General features: G+C 45.6%; 1 protein-coding gene across 7 annotated transcripts in view; it reads left to right on the top strand.

Moving 5' to 3' along the window:
* The window catches only part of lpp (LIM domain containing preferred translocation partner in lipoma), a 479,626-nt gene that overhangs the window by 271,651 nt on the left and 185,475 nt on the right, over nt 1–22,500 (top strand). For all 7 annotated transcript variants that reach the window (XM_064952655.1, XM_064952654.1, XM_064952659.1 and 4 more), the window contains one exon: nt 20,799–20,892. In XM_064952655.1, coding sequence (XP_064808727.1) covers nt 20,799–20,892 — 94 coding nt within the window. The remainder of the gene's footprint in view (nt 1–20,798; nt 20,893–22,500) is intronic.

Here is a 22,500-nt window from a genome sequence, read left to right as displayed (position 1 = left end):
TCGTGATTGTTATGGAAAATCAGATTAAACATAGTCATGTAATTCATTCAACACATTTGCTTACTCTGCTAAATGATAACAGCTCCGGGCCCTATACAGGTTTTATGATATGTATCCTTGACTCTGTGTCCACGTTGAGGAGGATGGTGCCTTCGATGGTTCAAATGAGAGAGACAGAGAGACGGAGATAGAGAGAGGGAGTAGCAACTCTGCATATCAGTGACCCCTGCTGGTGGCTAGATGGAACAGCAGCATGTCTGTCTGCTCTATTGTGTCTGTCTGTCTGCTCTGTCATATTTGTCTTTCTGTCTGTCCATGTCTGACAGCCTGTCTGTCTGTCTGTCTGTGTCAGTTTGTCTGTCTGCCCCATCATGTCTCTCTGTCTGTTTGCCTGTGATCTGGCTCTGTCTCTGTCTCTTTGTCTGCCTGTCTCTTGTATGTACGTCTGCTTGTCTGTCTGCCTGTATTTTTGTACGTCTGCCTGTATGTCTGCCTGTATATCTGCCTATATGTCTGCCTGTATTTTTGTACGTCTGCCTGTCTGTCTGCCTGTATTTTTGTTCGTCTGCCTGTCTGCCTGTATTTTGTACGTCTGCCTGTCTGTCTGTCTGCCTGTATGTCTGCCTGTATTTTGTACGTCTGCCTGTCTGTCTGTCTGCCTGTATGTCTGTCTGTATTTTTTACGTCTGCCTGTCTGTCTGCAGGGCTCTGGGGTTAGCTCTCTCGCTGCTCATATTGGGCCCTTCTCCTCCGTCCGCGTCTCCTACTCAACCTCCGCACGAAAACAACTCTTCTCCTCTTCCAATATTTCTCCTCTTCCTCTTCCCACTTTTTGTTTTGTCAACCCGCTGATGTCAAAACGGCTTTATGAACTAGGGAAGGTGCCTCTATCTCCTTTCATTATGAACTACTAGGGAATGTGTCTCTATCTCCTTTCATTATGAACTACTAGGGAATGTGTCTCGATCTCCTTTCCTTATGAACTACTAGGGAAGGTGCCTCTATCTCCTTTCATTATGAACTACTAGGGAATGTGTCTCGATCTCCTTTCATTATGAACTACTAGGGAATGTGCCTCTATCTCCTTTCATTATGAACTACTAGGGAATGTGTCTCGATCTCCTTTCATTATGAACTACTAGGGAATGTGCCTCTATCTCCTTTCATTATGAACTACTAGGGAATGTGCCTCTATCTCCTTTCATTATGAACTACTAGGGAATGTGTCTCGATCTCCTTTCCTTATGAACTACTAGGGAATGTGCCTCTATCTCCTTTCATTATGAACTACTAGGGAATGTGTCTCGATCTCCTTTCCTTATGAACTACTAGGGAATGTGCCTCTATCTCCTTTCATTATGAACTACTAGGGAATGTGCTCCTCCTTTCATTATGAACTACTAGGGAATGTGCCTCTATCTCCTTTCATTATGAACTACTAGGGAATGTGCCTCTATCTCCTTTCATTATGAACTACTAGGGAATGTGTCTCTATCTCCTTTCATTATGAACTACTAGGTAATGTGCCTCTATCTCCTTTCATTTTGAACTCTATCTCCTTTCATTTTGAACTACTAGGGAATGTGCCTCTATCTCCTTTCATTATGAACTACTAGGGAATGTGTCTCTATCTCCTTTCATTTTGAACTACTAGGGAATGTGCCTCTATCTCCTTTCATTATGAACTACTAGGGAATGTGCCTCTATCTCCTTTCATTATGAACTACTAGGGAATGTGCCTCTATCTCCTTTCATTATGAACTACTAGGGAATGTGTCTCTATCTCCTTTCATTATGAACTACTAGGGAATGTGCCTCTATCTCCTTTCATTATGAACTACTAGGCAATGTGTCTCTATCTCCTTTCATTATGAACTACTAGGGAATGTGAGGGAACTGGGCATCTACTACCCCACTAGCAGTTAGGGGGAACTGGGCGTCTACCACCCCACTAGCAGTTAGAGGGAACTGGGCATCTACCACCCCACTAGCAGTTAGAGGGAACTGGGCATCTACCACCCCACTAGCAGTTAGAGGGAACTGGGCGTCTACCACCCCACTAGCAGTTAGAGGGAACTGGGTATCTACCACCCCACTAGCAGTTAGAGGGAACTGGGCGTCTACCACCCCACTAGCAGTTAGAGGGAACTGGGCATCTACCACCCCACTAGCAGTTAGAGGGAACTGGGCATCTACCAGCCCACTAGTAGTTAGAGGGAACTGGGCATCTACCACCCCACTAGTAGTTAGAGGGAACTGGGTATCTACCACCCCACTAGCAGTTAGAGGGAACTGGGCATCTACCACCCCACTAGTAGTTAGAGGGAACTGGGCATCTACCACCCCACTAGTAGTTAGAGGGAACTGGGCGTCTACCACCCCACTAGTAGTTAGAGGGAACTGGGCGTCTACCACCCCACTAGCAGTTAGAGGGAACTGGGCAGTTAGAGGGAACTGGGCATCTACCACCCCACTAGCAGTTAGAGGGAACTGGGCATCTACCACCCCACTAGCAGTTAGAGGGAACTGGGCATCTACCACCCCACTAGCAGTTAGAGGGAACTGGGCGTCTACCACCCCACTAGCAGTTAGGGGGAACTGGGCATCTACCACCCCACTAGCAGTTAGAGGGAACTGGACATCTACCACTCCACTAGCAGTTAGAGGGAACTGGGCGTCTACCACCCCACTAGCAGTTAGAGGGAACTGGGCATCTACCACCTCTTAGCAGTTAGAGGGAACTGGGCGTCTACCACCCCACTAGCAGTTAGGGGGAACTGGGCGTCTACCACCCCACTAGCAGTTAGAGGGAACTGGGTATCTACCACCCCACTAGCAGTTAGAGGGAACTGGGCATCTACCACCCCACTAGCAGTTAGAGGGAACTGGGCGTCTACCACCCCACTAGTAGTTAGAGGGAACTGGGCATCTACCACCCCACTAGCAGTTAGAGGGAACTGGGCGTCTACCACCCCACTAGTAGTTAGAGGGAACTGGGCATCTACCACCCCACTAGCAGTTAGGGGGAACTGGGCGTCTACCACCCCACTAGTAGTTAGAGGGAACTGGGTATCTACCAGCCCACTAGTAGTTAGGGGGAACTGGGCGTCTACCACCCCACTAGTAGTTAGAGGGAACTGGGTATCTACCAGCCCACTAGTAGTTAGGGGGAACTGGGCGTCTACCACCCCACTAGTAGTTAGGGGGAACTGGGCGTCTACCAGCCCATGAACCCAATCGTTCATTTGTCGTTGCTGTAGATTAACGGTGTTAGAGTTATTTATTTATATATCAATATTTATCGATAGTCGATGAATATATAGCACAAGTTTAGATTCCACCTGCGTCTCGTAATGGAACAGTCTATAGACCTTTTGGAAGTTTTGACGGACCTCCCCTTCCCCTCCCATTCACCCTCTGAGTGGCACAAATTCACAATCTATGTCTCAATTGTCTCAAGGCTTAAAAATCCTTCTTTAACCCGTCTCCTCTCCTTCATCTCCACTGATTGAAGTGGATTTAACAGGTGACATTAATAAGGGATCATAGCTTTCATCTGGTCAGTTACATAACTATAACTATATTTATGTCATGGAAAGAGCGGGTGTCCTTTGTTTTGTCCCCAGTGTATAAAGCGTTCACTTTTCTTTTTTAATCGAGGAAACGTCTAGCTTGTCGTGTGTTTTCAGCGTGCAGGTCTTGTGGTGTTTGTATGGCTACCAGGAAGTAGAGGGCCAGGGTTTAGCAGGTCATGTTGCAGAGGAATAGAAGTGGATTCGCCCGTTGTGTATGTTTGGATAAAAAGATACGTTTTAGGGACTCATTTAAATCACCCCTGATTTGACTGTATTGGTTTGGTCAATGAGAGAGAGGATCCGCCACGGGGTTTTGCTGAAAACACCAAATGATACCTCTGATAGACGACAGTGGAAATTACTGAAGGGAAGTGGAGGAGCCCAGTGGGATGATTCGCAGACTATGAACCTGAGCGAAACCCATTATGGTCACCGTGTGTTGAAATTAGACAGCATTGAGGTTTTAGGCTGGGTTGTCTGTAAAGCACTTTTCGTGTGTGACAACTGTTGATGTATAAAAGAGCTGTGTAAAATAAAGTTGATTTGTATTTGTCATAACAAGGACCACAATGGGGGACAGAACAGGAGATGTCAGTTCTCACCTCAACAGACGAGCAGCCAGACCTTTCTCTACAATGGAGTGTGAAGTGTAATTATACTGTAAGAGAGAGGTTTATCTCCTGACTGTCCCAGTGATTTGTGTAGACGTCTGTAGAGCTGTTTTTCTCCTCTCTCCTCTCCTCTCGTCTCTCCTTCTCTCCTCTCCCCTCTTCTCGTCTCTCCTCTCGTCTCTCCTCCTCTCCCCTCTTCTCTCCTCTCCTCTCCTCTCTTCTCTTCTCTTCTCTTCTTCTCTTCTCTTCTCTTCTCTTCTCTTCTCTCCTCTCCTCTCCTCTCGTCTCTCCTCCTCTCCTCTCTCCTCCTCTCGTCTCTCCTCTCCTCTCTTCTCTTCTCTTCTCTTCTCTTCTCTTCTCTTCTCTTATCCTCTCCTCTCCTCTTCCCTCCTCTCATCTCCCTTCTCTTCCCTCCCATCATTCTCTCCTCCTCCTCACCCCTCCTCTCCCCTCTCCTCCTCTCTATTCCTCCTCACCCCTCCTCTCCCCTCTCCTCTTCTCCTCCTCCTACCCCCTCTATTCCTCTCCTCTCCCCTCTCTATTCCTCTCCTCCTCTCCCCCCTCCTCTTCTCTCTGCACCCTCTCTGATTTTCACGTATCTCTTTGCAGGGTGACGTGTCATATCCAAATGCTGACCCAGTTTCTTACACACACACACACACACACACACACACACACACACACACACACACACACACACACACACACACACACACACACACACACACACACACACACACACACACACACAAACACAAACACAAACACACACACACACAAACACACCCACACTCTTATGAAGCATTCAGTATGTATGGCAAATAATGGTAGGAAGGTCATCACATTTCTCCACATGTGATATCAGGGTAACGTAATATCAGGGTAATGTCATATCAAGGTAATGTAATATCAGGGTAATATGATACCAGGGTAATGATATATCAATGTAATGAAATATCAGGGTAATGGTATATCAATGTAATGAAATATCAGGGTAGTGTGATATAAGGGGAATGTAATATCAGGGTAATGTTATATCAGGGTAATGTGATATCAATGTAATGAAATATCAGGGCAATGCTATATTGGGGTAATGTTATATCAGGGTAATGTAATATCAGGGTAATGTTATATCAGGGTGATGTTATATCAGGGTAATGCTATATCAGGGTAATGTTATATCAGGGCAATGTAATATCAGGGCAATGTTATAGCAGGGTAATGCTATAGCAGGGGAATGCAATATCATTGTAATGCTATAGCAGGGTAATGTAATCGTACAGTAATGTTATAGCAGGTTAATGTTATATCAGGGTAATGTTATATTATGGTAATGTAATAGCAGGGTAATGCAATAGCATGATCATGTAATATCAGAGTATTGTAATATCAGGGGGAATGTATTATTGGGGTAATGTAATATCAGGGTAGTGTAGTATCAGGGTAATGGTATAGCAGGGTAATGTTATAGCAGGGTAATGTAATAGCATGGTAATGTTATAGCAGGGTAATGTATTATCGGGGGAAATGTTATATCATGGTAATGTGATACCAGAGTAATGTGATTTCGGGGTAATGTCATATCAGGGTAATGTAATATCAGGGTAATGTCATATCAGGGTAATGTATTATCATGGTAATGTAATATCGGGGTAATGTAATAGTATGGTAATGTTATATCAGGGTAATGTTATAGCAGGGTAATGTATTATCAGGGTAATGTAATATCAGGGTAATGTAATAGTATGGTAATGTTATATCAGTGTAATGGTATAGCAGGGTAATGCAACATCAGGGTAATGTCATATCAGGGTAATGTCATATCAGGGTAATGTTATATCAGGGTAATGTCATATCAGGGTAATGTTATATCAGGGTAATGTTATAGCAGGGTAATGTAATATCAGGGTCATGTAATATCTGGGTAATGTAATATCAGGGTAATATCATATCAGGGTAATGTTATATCAGTGTAATGTAATGTCAGGGTAATGTTATTTTGGGGCAATGTCATATCAGGGTAATGTAATAATGTCATCCCCCTCTTCAAAGGGGGGGACACTCTTGACCCAAACTGCTACAGACCTATATCTATCCTGCCATGCCTTTCTAAGGTCTTCGAAAGCCAAGTCAACAAACAGATCACCGACCATTTAGAATCTTACCATACCTTCTCTGCTACGCAATCTGGTTTCAGAGCTGGTCATGGGTGCACCTCAGCCACGCTCAAGGTCCTAAACGATATCTTAACCGCCATCGATAAGAAACATTACTGTGCAGCCGTGTTCATTGATCTGGCCAAGGCTTTCAACTCTGTCAATCACCACATCCTCATCGGCAGACTCGACAGCCTTGGTTTCTCAAATGACTGCCTCGCCTGGTTCACTAACTACTTCTCTGATAGAGTTCAGTGTGTCAAATCGGAGGGCCTGTTGTCCGGACCTCTGGCAGTCTCTACGGGGGTGCCACAGAGTTCAATTCTTGGACCGACTCTTTTCTCTGTTTACATCAATGATGTCGCTCTCGCTGCTGGTGAGTCTCTGATCCACCTTTACGCAGACGACACCATTCTGTATACTTCTGGCCCTTCTTTGGACACTGTGTTAACAACCCTCCAGGCAAGCTTCAATGCCATACAACTCTCCTTCCGTGGCCTCCAACTGCTCTTAAATACAAGTAAAACTAAATGCATGCTCTTCAACCGATCGCTACCCGCACCTGCCCGCCTGTCCAACATCACTATTCTGGACGGCTCTGACATAGAATACGTGGACAACTACAAATACCTAGGTGTCTGGTTAGACTGTAAACTCTCCTTCCAGACCCATATCAAACATCTCCAATCCAAAGTTAAATCTAGAATTGGCTTCCCATTTCGAAACAATGCATCCTTCACTCATGCTGCCAAACATACCCTTGTCAAACTGACCATCCTACCAAACCTCGACTTTGGCGATGTCATTTACAAAATAGCCTCCAATACCCTACTCAACAAATTGGATGCAGTCTATCACAGTGCAATCCGTTTTGTCACCAAAGCCCCATATACTACCCACCATTGCGACCTGTACGCTCTCGTTGGCTGGCCCTCGCTTCATACTCGTCGCCAAACCCACTGGCTCCATGTCATCTACAAGACCCTGCTAGGTAAAGTTCCCCCTTATCTCAGCTCGCTGGTCACCATAGCATCTCCCACCTGTAGCACACGCTCCAGCAGGTATATCTCTCTAGTCACCCCCAAAACCAATTCTTTCTTTGGCCGCCTCTCCTTTCAGTTCTCCGCTGCCAATGACTGGAACGAACTACAAAAATATCTGAAACTGGAAACACTTATCTCCCTCACTAGCTTTAAGCACCAACTGTCAGAGCAGCTCACAGATTACTGCACCTGTACATAGCCCACCTATAATTTAGCCCAAACAACTACCTCTTTCCCTACTGTATTTAATTTAATTTATTTATTTTGCTCCTTTGCACCCCATTATTTTTATTTCTACTTTGCACTTTCTTCCACTGCAAATCTACCATTCCAGTGTTTTACTTGCTATATTGTATTTACTTTGCCACCATGGCCTTTTTTTGCCTTTACCTCCCTTATCTCACCTCATTTGCTCACATCGTATATAGACTTGTTTATACTGTATTATTGACTGTATGTTTGTTTTACTCCACGTGTAACTCTGTGTTGTTGTATGTGTCAAACTGCTTTGCTTTATCTTGGCCAGGTCGCAATTGTAAATGAGAACTTGTTCTCAACTTGCCTACCTGGTTAAATAAAGGTGTTCTCAACTAGCCTACCTGGTTAGATAAAGGTGTTCTCAACTAGCCTACCTGGTTAAATAAAGGTGAAATAAATAAATAAAAAATATCAGGGTAATGTAATATCAGGGTAATGTTATAGCTGGGTAATGTTAAATCAGGGTAATATTATATCAGGGTAATGTTATATCAGGGTAATGTTATATCAGGGTAATGTATTATCAGGGTAATGTATTATCAGGGTAATGTATTATCAGGGTAATGTTAGTCAGTCAGTCAGTCAGTCAGCCAGCCAGCCAGCCAGCCAGCCAGCCAGCCAGCCAGCCAGCCAGCCAGCCAGCCAGTCATCAATCCATCCATCCATCCAGCCAGCCAGTCAGGTGTGTGTTGACTAGACAACCAGGAGCCCTGGGCTTTGCACGGCCACAGCACACTGTCATGTTCTCCCACTGAACCATTGCCACTTTGATGACCTTACCCAGTAATGAACCGCCGGGCTGGCGGGTGTGTTTGATTTACAATATTAAGCACAGCCCCTGGATCAGGTACAAACCTCACCAGATCAGACTTGACCTTTGATGGCTTCTAATTGTGGCACGTTGGGAGTTGTGGGTGATATTAGCGACAGTCTGGGATTGATTTGATTTAGCCTCAGGTTGATGATTCAGAGACATCACAGCTGTCAAAAGAACATCACTGGAGGAGTGGATGATGTGAGTAGGCATGTAAAATGTGACCTTGTAGTTAACAGTTTATTGGTTTAATCAACCTAGTTAACAGTTTATTGGTTTAATCAACCTACTTAACAGTTTATCGGGTTAATCAAGCGAGGTAACAATTTATTGGTTTAATAAACCTTGAAGTTAACCGTTTATTGGTTTAATAAACCTAGGTAACAGTTTATCTGTTTAATAAACCTAGTTAACCGTTTATTGGTTTAATAAACCTAGGTAACAGTTTATCGGTTGCCTTTTAAGTACTACCTAATGCAGTTTGTCTAAATAGATAATAGATAATAATAGATAATAAAAACATCATTTCTTTATTCTACAGACATCCTGAATGTAACGAGTCAGCATGTTGATTTCCCGCTGAAAGGACGGTCAGTCAGTCAGCCAGCCAGCCAGTCAGCCAGCCAGCCAGCCAGTCAGCCAGCCAGCCAGTCAGCCAGCCAGCCAGCCAGTCAGCCAGCCAGCCAGCCAGTCAGTCAGTCAGCCAGCCAGCCAGTCAGCCAGCCAGCCAGCCAGCCAGTCAGCCAGCCAGCCAGTCAGCCAGCCAGTCAGTCAGCCAGCCAGCCAGTCAGTCAGTTGTATTTTCTGTGTACACTCCACAGTCTATCAGGAGAGCCAGTCAGCCAGCCAGCCAGTCAGTCAGTCAGTCAGTTGTATTTTCTGTGTACACTCCACAGTCTATCAGGAGAGTCAGCCAGCCAGCCAGTCAGTCAGTCAGTCAGTTGTATTTTCTGTGTACACTCCACAGTCTATCAGGAGAGTCAGCCAGCCAGTCAGCCAGCCAGCCAGCCAGTCAGCCAGCCAGCCAGCCAGCCAGTCAGCCAGCCAGCCAGTCAGTCAGCCAGCCAGCCAGCCAGCCAGTCAGTTGTATTTTCTGTGTACACTCCACAGTCTATCAGGGAATGTCTGAAGTTTTATGAAGCATCATTGTGCACTTCTACACCAGGTCTGTAGAAGGTTCTGGTAGTGGTGTAGTCTACAGGCTGGTAGTAGAAGGTTCTGGTAGTGTTGTAGTCTACAGGCTGGTAGTAGAAGATTCTGGTAGTGTTGTCGTCTACAGGCTGGTAGTAGAAGGTTCTGGTGGTGTTGTAGTCTACAGGCTGGTAGTAGAAGGTTCTGGTAGTGTTGTAGTCTACAGGCTGGTAGTAGAAGGTTCTGGTAGTGTTGTAGTCTACAGGCTGGTAGTAGAAGGTTCTGGTGGTGTTGTAGTCTACAGGCTGGTAGTAGAAGGTTCTGGTAGTGTTGTCGTCTACAGGCTGGTAGTAGAAGGTTCTGGTGGTGTTGTAGTCTACAGGCTGGTAGTAGAAGGTTCTGGTAGTGTTGTCGTCTACAGGCTGGTAGTAGAAGGGTCTGGTAGTGTTGTAGTCTACAGGCTGGTAGTAGAAGGGTCTGGTAGTGTTGTTGTCTACAGGCTGGTAGTAGAAGGTTCTGGTGGTGTTGTAGTCTACAGGCTGGTAGTAGAAGGTTCTGGTAGTGTTGTTGTCTACAGGCTGGTAGTAGAAGGGTCTGGTAGTGTTGTTGTCTACAGGCTGGTAGTAGAAGGTTCTGGTGGTGTTGTAGTCTACAGGCTGGTAGTAGAAGGTTCTGGTAGTGTTGTAGTCTACAGGCTGGTAGTAGAAGGGTCTGGTAGTGTTGTTGTCTACATGCTGGTAGTAGAAGGGTCTGGTAGTGTTGTAGTCTACAGGCTGGTAGTAGAAGGGTCTGGTAGTGTTGTTGTCTACAGGCTGGTAGTAGAAGGGTCTGGTAGTGTTGTAGTCTACAGGCTGGTAGTAGAAGGGTCTGGTAGTGTTGTTGTCTACATGCTGGTAGTAGAAGGGTCTGGTAGTGTTGTAGTCTACAGGCTGGTAGTAGAAGGTTCTGTTAGTGTTGTAGTCTACAGGCTGGTAGTAGAAGGTTCTGTTAGTGTTGTAGTCTACAGGCTGGTAGTAGAAGGGTCTGGTAGTGTTGTTGTCTACAGGCTGGTAGTAGAAGGTTCTGTTAGTGTTGTAGTCTACAGGCTGGTAGTAGAAGGTTCTGGGGACATAAAGGAAAGGAGACAGGGGACAGCCTTGCCTGGTTTCTCTTTGTAGTGGGTAATGACTGAATGCAGTCTATTTTAATATGTTAGAGAAATGGCCTTTCTGTTTTGCATTTCACAGCATTTGTTCGTGACAGTCGTGTTGTCACAGAGAGACATAGAGATGGGTGTTTTAACGTTGTAATCTAACCCCCTACACATCACACCAACACAGTGGAAAGAGGGATGAAATCATGCCGTTATCAGAGTCTCGTTTCTGACTTTAAACATCCCCCCCCCCCTTATCTGCTCTGTGACACCCTGCACCCTCAACCCAGCCAGCCAGTTTAAAGCACCTTGTTAACGGGGCCTTTTGTGAGAGTCATTTATTACATGAATAAAGGAGAGAAGTAACTTCCCTGCATGCTTCATGATTTGCTTCACTGTTTTTCAGCAGCTTTTCAGCAGCAGCAATAGAAGGTCTTGAGACGTGTGATATTTCTGTTACAGTGCCTTGCGAAAGTATTCGGCCCCCTTGAACTTTGCGACCTTTTGCCACATTTCAGGCTTCAAACATAAAGATATAAAACTGTATTTTTTTGTGAAGAATCAACAACAAGTGAGACACAATCATGAAGTGGAACGACATTTATTGGATATTTCAAACTTTTTTAACAAATCAAAAACTGAAAAATTGGGCGTGCAAAATTATTCAGCCCCCTTAAGTTAATACTTTGTAGCACCACCTTTTGCTGCGATTACAGCTGTAAGTCGCTTGGGGTATGTCTCTATCAGTTTTGCACATCGAGAGACTGAATTTTTTGCCCATTCCTCCTTGCAAAACAGCTCGAGCTCAGTGAGGTTGGATGGAGAGCATTTGTGAACATCAGTTTTCAGTTCTTTCCACAGAAATGTGGCAAAAGGTCGCAAAGTTCAAGGGGGCCGAATACTTTCGCAAGGCACTGTACATCCAAATTAGTGTGATCGTTCACCTGAGGGAAGTCTAGGTCTGGTCAAGACCTCTTGTGTTCATAACATATTGCCGTTTATCAACACAAATACACAGTGAGAACTGTCACAGAGACAGAGGCGTGCCGCTGAAGGCGATATTCTGATGTCACCATCTGCTGCTCTCCGTTGAAACGTGATACGTACCTAAATACTCATCGGAACCTTCTAGGTGAACAGCTGTCTAATGGTCCTAAACTACTACAGATAAAACATGGAGACTTGATGGAGATTTGGTCACAATAAACAGACGTGTTCAGAACACAACCCAGGGTATGACGTCATGGCATCTTGTACATCCGAACATAGTGATCATAAAAGTTGACTCTGAATATGAGCGGTTGCATCACCGCCTGGTATGGCAACTGCTCGGGCCTCCAACCGCAAGGCGCTACAGAGGGTAGTACGTACGGCCCAGTACATCACCGGGGCTTCCTGCAGTCCAGGACTTCTATACCAGGTGGTGTCATAGGAAGGCCCTAAAAATTGTCAAAGACTCCAGTCACCCAGGTCATGGACTGTTCTCTTTGCTACCGCTCGGCAAGCGGTACCGGAGCGCCATGTCTAGGTCCAAAAGGCTTCTTAACAGCTTCTACCCCCAAGCCATAAGACTCCTGAACATCTAATTGAATGGCCACCCATACTATTTGCATTGTCCCCCCTCTTTTACGCTGCTGCTACTCTATGTTGTTATCATCTATGCACTTTAATTCTACATACATATTACCTCAACTAACCGGTGCCCCCACACATTGACTCTGTGCTGGTATCCCCTGTATATAGCCTCCATATTGACTCTGTACTGGTATCCCCTGTATATAGCCTCCACATTGACTCTGTACTGGTACCCCCTGTATATAGCCTCCACATTGACTCTGTATTGGTATCCCCTGTATATAGCCTCCACATTGACTCTGTATTGGTATCCCCTGTATATAGCCTCCACATTGACTCTGTACTGGTACCCCCTGTATATAGCCTCCACATTGACTCTGTATTGGTATCCCCTGTATATAGCCTCCACATTGACTCTGTATTGGTATCCCCTGTATATAGCCTCCATATTGACTCTGTACCGTAACCCCCTGTATATAGCCTCCACATTGACTCTGTACCGTAACCCCCTGTATATAGCCTCCACATTGACTCTGTACCGTAACACCCTGTATATAGCCTCCACATTGACTCTGTAACGGTACCCCCTGTATATAGCCTCCACATTGACTCTGTACCGTAACACCCTGTATATAGCCTCCACATTGACTCTGTACTGGTATCCCCTGTATATAGCCTCCATATTGACTCTGTACTGGTATCCCCTGTATATAGCCTCCATATTGACTCTGTACTGGTATCCCCTGTATATAGCCTCCATATTGACTCTGTACTGGTATCCCCTGTATATAGCCTCCACATTGACTCTGTACTGGTATCCCCTGTATATAGCCTCCACATTGACTCTGTACTGGTATCCCCTGTATATAGCCTCCACATTGACTCTGTACTGGTATCCCCTGTATATAGCCTCCATATTGACTCTGTACTGGTATCCCCTGTATATAGCCTCCATATTGACTCTGTACTGGTATCCCCTGTATATAGCCTCCATATTGACTCTGTACTGGTACCCCCTGTATATAGCCTCCACATTGACTCTGTACCGTAACACCCTGTATATAGCCTCCACATTGACTCTGTACTGGTACCCCCTGTATATAGCCTCCACATTGACTCTTTACCGGTACCCCCTGTATATAGCCTCCACATTGACTCTGTATTGGTATCCCCTGTATATAGCCTCCACATTGACTCAGTACTGGTACCCCCTGTATATAGCCGCCATATTGACTCTGTACCGTAATACCCTGTATATTGCCTCCACATTGACTCTGTACCGTAACACCCTGTATATAGCCTCCACATTGATTCTGTACCGGTACCCCCTGTATATAGCCTCCACATTGACTCTGTACCGTAATACCCTGTATATAGCCTCCACATTGACTCTGTACCGTAACACCCTGTATATAGCCTCCACATTGATTCTGTACCGGTACCCCCTGTATATAGCCTCCACATTGATTCTGTACCGGTACCCCCTGTATATAGCCTCCACATTGACTCTGTACCGGTACCCCCTGTATATAGCCTCCACATTGACTCTGTACCGGTACCCCGTGTATATAGCCTCCACATTGACTCTGTATTGGTATCCCCTGTATATAGCCTCCACATTGACTCAGTACTGGTATCCCCTGTATATAGCCTCCACATTGACTCTGTACCGGTACCCCCTGTATATAGCCTCCACATTGACTCTGTACCGGTACCCCCTGTATATAGCCTCCACATTGACTCTGCACCGGTACCCCCTGTATATAGCCTCCACATTGACTCTGTACCGTAATACCCTGTATATAGCCTCCACATTGACTCTGTACCGTAATACCCTGTATATAGTCTCCACATTGACTCTGTACCGGTACCCCCTGTATATAGCCTCCACATTGACTCTGTACCGGTACCCCCTGTATATAGCCTCCACATTGACTCTGTACCGTAATACCCTGTATATAGCCTCCACATTGACTCTGTACCGGTACCCCCTGTATATAGCCCCCACATTGACTCTGTACCGTAACACCCTGTATATAGCCTCCACATTGACTCTGTACCGTAACACCCGGTATATAGCCTCCACATTGACTCTGTACCGTAACACCCTGTATATAGCCTCCACATTGATTCTGTACCGGTACCCCCTGTATATAGCCTCCACATTGACTCTGTACCGTAATACCCTGTATATAGCCTCCACATTGACTCTGTACCGTAACACCCTGTATATAGCCTCCACATTGACTCTGTACCGGTACCCCCTGTATATAGCCTCCACATTGACTCTGTACCGTAATACCCTGTATATAGCCTCCACATTGATTCTGTACCGTAATACCCTGTATATAGCCTCCACAATGACTCTGTACCGTAATACCCTGTATATAGCCTCCACATTGACTCTGTACCGTAACACCCTGTATATAGCCTCCACATTAACAATTGAATTTACAACCGGTAGACTCCAATCAAGTTGTAGAAACATCTCAAGGAGGATCAATGGAAACAGGATGCACATGGACCCAATTTCGAGGCTCATAGTAGGAAAAGGGTCTGAATACTTATGTAAAAATTTCTAAAAACCTGTTTTCACTTTGTCATTATGGGGTATTGTGTGTAGATTGCTGAGATTTATTTAATTTAATCAATTTTAGAATAAGGCTGTAACATAACAAAATGTGGAAAAAGTCAAGGGGTCTGAATACTTTCCAGAAGGCGCTGTACATCAAGTCCTCTTTAATTTACAACCTTTCCCTCACTCAGACAAGATGGCCAATTAACGACAGGGACGGGGGCAACTTCTCGTCGGTCAGATGTTCTGTCAGTCAAAACCCAGAGCTGTGATGGACCGAGCCTGAGTTCTGACGACATGTATACTGTGGCATGTTACTACGTTACAATTTGGGCTTTTATTAGTACCCAAAACTGCCCTTAGTCATAGATGGGAGCAAATGGCTACTGCCAGCTTAGTATTCAAGACGTTGAGATTTTAACTGTGTCATTTTTCAAATGCAACAGACTGGTCAGAGTGCTGTTTCCGCATGACTTGCGTTCCTGTACCCATCATGCATCCTGTACACACAGCGTCACCCTTAGGGTTGTAGGGGCCACCAGAGGCCACAGGCCCAGGGTCAGATTCCTCTTCACTAAAACACCCAGAGATGTATATCATTAGCAAGTTAAACACCCAACAGACACAACAGCCTTCAGCTTTAACAGAACAGCATGTTGTGTTTTCAAACAACCTTCATCAGGGCGTTGGGTTTTCAAACAACTTTCATCAGGGAGTTGCCCTAACATCTTTCATCAGGGCGTTGCCCTAACAACCTTCATCAGAGCGTTGTCCTGACAACCTTCATCAGGGCGTTGAGGATACTTGTCACCTACTGCTCACCTCTCGTTCATGAGGGGCAGAGGAGTTTTTAAAGCAGTTATTTCGGCTTTGCAATTTGGTCTAAGGTCCAGAGAAACTCAATATCTCAACTATTTTCATTGTGTATAAATCAGTGGTTTGACCACAGCTGCTCCTCTGTGTGTGTCTGGAGGCGAGGGTAGAAGAGATAAAGAGATCTATTGAACGTGGGGGGGGGGGGGGGGGGCATTGTAACGCTGTGGGATGGGAAGCACGCCATGGGTACAAGCTGATAAATAACAATAATAATTATTTGAATTTGTAAATCGCTTTTCTCACAAATATATATATATATATATACATCCAATTTGGAGAACAGAATTAACAAAAGGACATTTTTAAAGCTCTTCTGAACAGATCAGTCTTCAGCTGTGTTTTAAAGGAGGACAGAGACTCTGCAGCCCTGATAGTGTCTGGAAGTGGCAGGTTGGAGATGGATTCAGTAAGCTGGGCTGTATTATCCACAGCTGAGAAGCCCTGTCACCCATAGTGTTTAGTGATGTTGGTCCCGACATCACTAATGCTCTCGTGGCTGAATGGAAGCAAGTCCCCGCAGCAATGTTCCATCATTTAGTGGAAAGTCTTCCCAGAAGAGTGGAGGCTGTTGTGGCAGCAATGTTCCAACATCTAGGGGAAAGCCTTCCCAGAAGAGTGGAGGCTGTTATAGCAGCAATGTTCCTACATCTATTGGAAAGCCTTCCCAGAAGAGTGGAGGCTGTTATAGCAGCAATGTTCCAACATCTAGTGGAAAGCCTTCCCAGAAGAGTGGAGGCTGTTATAGCAGCAATGTTCCAACATCTAGTGGAAAGCCTTCCCAGAAGAGTGGAGGTTGTTATAGCAGCAATGTTCCAACATCTAGTGAAAAGCCTTCCCAGAAGAGTGGAGGCTGTTATAGCAGCAATGTTCCAACATCTAGTGAAAAGCCTTCCCAGAAGAGTGGAGGCTGTTATAGCAGCAATGTTCCAACATCTAGTGGAAAGCCTTCCCAGAAGAGTGGAGGCTGTTATAGCAGCAATGTTCCAACATCTAGTGGAAAGCCTTCCCTGAAGAGAGGAGGCTGTTATAGCAGCAATGTTCCAACATCTAGTGGAAAGCCTTCCCAGAAGAGTGGAGGCTGTTATAGCAGCAATGTTCCATCATTTAGTGGAAAGTCTTCCCAGAAGAGTGGAGGCTGTTATGGCAGCAATGTTCCAACATCTAGGGGAAAGCCTTCCCAGAAGAGTGGAGGCTGTTATAGCAGCAATGTTCCAACATCTAGTGAAAAGCCTTCCCAGAAGAGTGGAGGCTGTTATAGCAGCAATGTTCCAACATCTAGTGGAAAGCCTTCCCAGAAGAGTGGAGGCTGTTATAGCAGCAATGTTCCAACATCTAGTAGAAAGCCTTCCCAGAGGAGAGGAGGCTGTTATTGCAGCAATGTTCCAACATCTAGTGGAAAGTCTTCCCTGAAGAGTGGAGGCTGTTATTGCAGCAATGTTCCAACATCTAGTGGAAAGCCTTCCCAGAAGAGTGGAGGCTGTTATAGCAGCAATGTTCCAACATCTAGTGAAAAGCCTTCCCAGAAGAGTGGAGGCTGTGATAGCAGCAATGTTCCAACATCTAGTGGAAAGCCTTCCCAGAAGAGTGGAGGCTGTTATAGCAGCAATGTTCTAACATCTAGTGGAAAGCCTTCCCTGAAGAGAGGAGGCTGTTATAGCAGCAATGTTCCAACATCTAGTGGAAAGCCTTCCCAGAAGAGTGGAGGCTATTATAGCAGCAATGTTCCAACATCTAGTGGAAAGCCTTCCCTGAAGAGAGGAGGCTGTTATAGCAGCAATGTTCCAACATCTAGTGGAAAGCCTTCCCAGAAGAGTGGAGGCTGTTATAGCAGCAATGTTCCAACATCTAGTAGAAAGCCTTCCCAGAAGAGTGGAGGCTGTTATAGCAGCAATGTTCCCACATCTAGTGGAAAGTCTTCCCAGAAGAGTGGAGGCTGTTATAGCAGCAATGTTCCCACATCTAGTGGAAAGTCTTTCCAGAAGAGTGGAGGCTGTTATAGCAGCAATGTTCCAACATCTAGTGGAAAGCCTTCCCAGAAGAGTGGAGGCTGTTATAGCAGCAATGTTCCCACATCTAGTGGAAAGTCTTCCCAGAAGAGTGGAGGCTGTTATAGCAGCAATGTCCCAACATCTAGTGGAAAGCCTTCCCAGAAGAGTGGAGGCTGTTATAGCAGCAATGTTCCAACATCTAGTGGAAAGCCTTCCCAGAAGAATGGAGGTTGTTATAGCAGCAAAGGAGGGACAAACTCCAACTCCATGATTTTGGAATGAGATGTTTGACGTGCAGGTGACCACATACTTCGTGGTCATGTAGTGTATACAGAACAAAGCTATTTAAATCAATTGTATTCATGCCACCCACTTACCTGATACCATTAGGTCATTGTCCTCTGATTGTCTTCTGGGATGGATGCAGTAGGTCCACTGGGTCAGTGTCCTCTGATTGTCTTCCGGGATGGATGCAGTAGGTCCACTGGGTCATTGTCCTCTGATTGTCTTCCGGGATGGATGCAGTAGGTCCATTGGGTCATTGTCCTCTGATTGTCTTCTGGGATGGATGCAGTAGGTCCACTGGGTCATTGTCCTCTGATTGTCTTCTGGGATGGATGCAGTAGGTCCACTGGGTCATTGTCCTCTGGTTGTCTTCTGGGATGGATGCAGTAGGTCCACTGGGTCATTGTTTTTTGTACAGTAGATGTGACACATTATGTTGTTACAAGTAGAAACCTAAACTCATCATGTTGGTCCCTGTGTTGTGTTTCTAGGGTCCCAGCTGTACCTTGGGCAGACCTGAGTGCACAGTTGTAGGCTGATTGCGTTAGACCGTGTTAGACCTCATTAGACCGCTTTAGACCGTGTTAGACCTCATTAGACCTCATTAGACCGTGTTAGACCTCATTAGACCTCATTAGACCGTGTTAGACCTCATTAGACCTCATTAGACCGTGTTAGACCTCATTAGACCTCATTAGACCGTGTTAGACCTCATTAGACCTCATTAGACCGTGTTAGACCTCATTAGACCTCATTAGACTGCGTTAGACCGTGTTAGACCTCATTAGACCTCATTAGACCGTGTTAGACCTCATTAGACCGCTTTAGACCATGTTAGACCTCATTAGACCACATTAGACCGAGTTAGACCGAGTTAGACATCATTAGACCTCATTAGACCTCATTAGACCTCATTAGACCGCTTTAGACCGTGTTAGACCTCATTAGACCTCATTAGACCGTGTTAGACCTCATTAGACCTCATTAGACCGTGTTAGACCTCATTAGACCTCATTAGACCGTGTTAGACCTCATTAGACCTCATTAGACCGTGTTAGACCTCATTAGACCTCATTAGACTGCGTTAGACCGTGTTAGACCTCATTAGACCTCATTAGACCGTGTTAGACCTCATTAGACCGCTTTAGACCATGTTAGACCTCATTAGACCACATTAGACCGAGTTAGACCGAGTTAGACATCATTAGACCTCATTAGACCGCGTTAGACCGTGTTAGACCTCATTAGACCTCATTAGACCGCGTTAGACCGTGTTAGACCTCATTAGACCGTGTTAGACCGTGTTAGACCTCATTAGACTGCGTTAGACCGTGTTAGACCTCATTAGACCTCATTAGACCGTGTTAGACCTCATTAGACCGCTTTAGACCATGTTAGACCTCATTAGACCGCATTAGACCGAGTTAGACCGAGTTAGACATCATTAGACCTCATTAGACCGCGTTAGACCGTGTTAGACCGTGTTAGACCTCATTAGACCGCGTTAGACCGCGTTAGACCATGTTAGACCTCATTAGACCGTTAGACCGCGTTAGACCATGTTAGACCTCATTAGACCGTGTTAGACCGCGTTAGACCTCATTAGACCGTGTTAGACCTCATTAGACCGTGTTAGACCGTGTTAGACCTCATTAGACCTCATTAGACCGTGTTAGACCGTGTTAGACCTCATTAGACAGTGTTAGACCTCATTAGACCGTGTTAGACCGTGTTAGACCTCATTAGACAGTGTTAGACCTCATTAGACCTCATTAGACCTCATTAGACAGTGTTAGACCTCATTAGACCTCATTAGACCGTGTTAGACCGTGTTAGACCGTGTTAGACCTCATTAGACCTCATTAGACCGCATTAGACAGTGTTAGACCTCATTAGACCTCATTAGACCTCATTAGACCTCATTAGACAGTGTTAGACCTCATTAGACCTCATTAGACAGTGTTAGACCTCATTAGACCTCATTAGACCTCATTAGACCTCATTAGACAGTGTTAGACCTCATTAGACCTCATTAGACCACGTTAGACCGCGTTAGACCGTGTTAGACCTCATTAGACCGTGTTAGACCTCATTAGACAGTGTTAGACCTCATTAGACCGTGTTAGACCTCATTAGACAGTGTTAGACCTCATTAGACAGTGTTAGACCTCATTAGACCACGTTAGACCACGTTAGACCACGTTAGACCTCATTAGACCATGTTACTGTGTGTGACTGTGTCCGCCTCCTGGGATTGAAGAGGCGCTGTTCGCCTTTTTCACCACGCTGTCTGTGTGGGTGGACCAATTCAGTTTGTCCGTGATGTGTACACTGAGGAACTTAAAACATTCCACCCTCTCCACTACTGTCCCGTCGATGTGGATAGGGGGGTGCTCCCTCTGCTGTTTCCTGAAGTCCACGATCATATCCTTTGTTTTGTTGACGTTGAGTGTGAGGTTATTTTCCTGACACCACACTCCGAGGGCCCTCACCTCCTCCCTGTAGGCCGTCTCGTCGTTGTTGGTAATCAAGTCTATCACTTATCACTGTAGTGTCGTCAGCAAACTTGATGATTGAGTTGGAGGCGTGCATGGCCACATAGCCATGGGTGAACAGGGGAGTAACAGGAGAGGGCTGAGCACACATCCTTGTGGCGCTCCTGTGTCGAGGATCAGCGAAGTGGAGAAGTCCGGGACCCAATTGCGCAGGGCGAGGTTCAGACCCAAGGTCTGTGTTAGACTTTTGGTTGTATGTATGACAGCGTTGTTTTGTGTTGCAGGCTCCCAGCGGTGCCAGGCCTGAGGAAGAACTGGAGCGGCTCACCAAGAAGATGCTGTATGACATGGACAACCCTCCAGCTGAGGAGTACTTTGGTGAGACTTGTTATGTACTATTTCTCTCTGACCTCCCCCCCAGTTTTCCTATTGGTCAATCTCCTACACCACGTTAGAGGGTTGAGGCCCTACCTTTTCCTATTGGTCAACTCCTACACCACGTTAGAGGGTTGAGGCCCTACCTTTTCCTATTGGTCAATCTCCTACACCACGTTAGAGGGTTGAGGCCCTACCTTTTCCTATTGGTCAACTCCTACACAACTTTAGAGGGTTGAGGCCCTACCTTTTCCTATTGGTCAATCTCCTACACCACGTTAGAGGGTTGAGGCCCTACCTTTTCCTATTGGTCAATATCCTACACCACGTTAGAGGGTTGAGGCCCTACCTTTTCCTATTGGTCAATCTCCTACACCACGTTAGAGGGTTGAGGCCCTACCTTTTCCTATTGGTCAATATCCTACACCACGTTAGAGGGTTGAGGCCCTACCTTTTCCTATTGGTCAACTCCTACACCACGTTAGAGGGTTGAGGCCCTACCTTTTCCTATTGGTCAATCTCCTACACCACGTTAGAGGGTTGAGGCCCTACCTTTTCCTATTGGTCAATATCCTACACCACGTTAGAGGGTTGCGGCCCTACCTTTTCCTATTGGTCAATATCCTACCCCACGTTAGAGGGTTGCGGCCCTACCTTATCATTTGTGTCAGATAGTCACCTACTAGTTTTGACAGTATCAATCATTCATCATCTAGTATTTTGGATTGCCTAACTATCCAAATCCATTCCCATGCACACACCCAGGTGATAATACAGTAGGGCAGTAGGGAAGTAGGGAAGTAGGGCAATAGGGCAGTAGAGCAGTAGGGAGGTAGAGAAGTAGGGAAGTAGAGCAGTAGGGAAGTAGAGCAGTAGGGAAGTAGAGAAGTAGGGAAGTAGGACAACAGAGAAGTAGCAAAGTAGAGAAGTAGGGCAGTAGGGAAGTAGAGAAGTAGGGAAGTAGGGCAGTAGAGAAGTAGGGCAGTAGGGTAAGCTAAATGGACACTCCGTTCGCCTAACGCCAATGGAGCTAAGGTGATCCTGTGAGCCACAGCCGAGAGGAAATGTAGAGGAATGGGTTTGTGGAACCTTAGGTACTTTCTCTCTCTCTCTCTCTCTCTCTCTCTCTCTCTCTCTCTCTCTCTCTCTCTCTCTCTCTCTCTCTCTCTCCCCCTCTCTCTCTCCCCATCTCTCTCTCCCCATCTCTCTCTCTCTCTCTCTCTCTCTCTCTCTCTCCCCATCTCTCTCTCCCCATCTCTCTCTCCCCATCTCTCTCTCTCTCCCCATCTCTCTCTCTCTCCCCATCTCTCTCTCCCCATCTCTCTCTCCCCATTTCTCACTCCCCATCTCTCCCTCTCTCTCTCTCTCTCTCTCCCCATCTCTCTCTCCCCATCTTCCCATCTCTCTCTCCCTCTCTCTTTCTCTCCATCAATTCAATTAAATTCAAGCGGTTCTATTACCATGGGAAACATGTTAACTTGCCAATGCAAGGGAAGTAGATCATATACAAAGTGAAATAAACAATAATAATTAACAGTAAACATTACACATACAGAAGTTTCAAAACAATAATAACATTACAAATGTCATATTATGTCTATATATAGTGTT

Source organism: Oncorhynchus masou, chromosome 31, assembly GCF_036934945.1.
Source record: "Oncorhynchus masou masou isolate Uvic2021 chromosome 31, UVic_Omas_1.1, whole genome shotgun sequence".
Taxonomy (NCBI): Eukaryota; Metazoa; Chordata; class Actinopteri; order Salmoniformes; family Salmonidae; genus Oncorhynchus; species Oncorhynchus masou.
The sequence above is the reverse complement of the archived record's forward strand: the minus strand, read 5'-3'. Positions and strand labels throughout refer to the sequence as shown.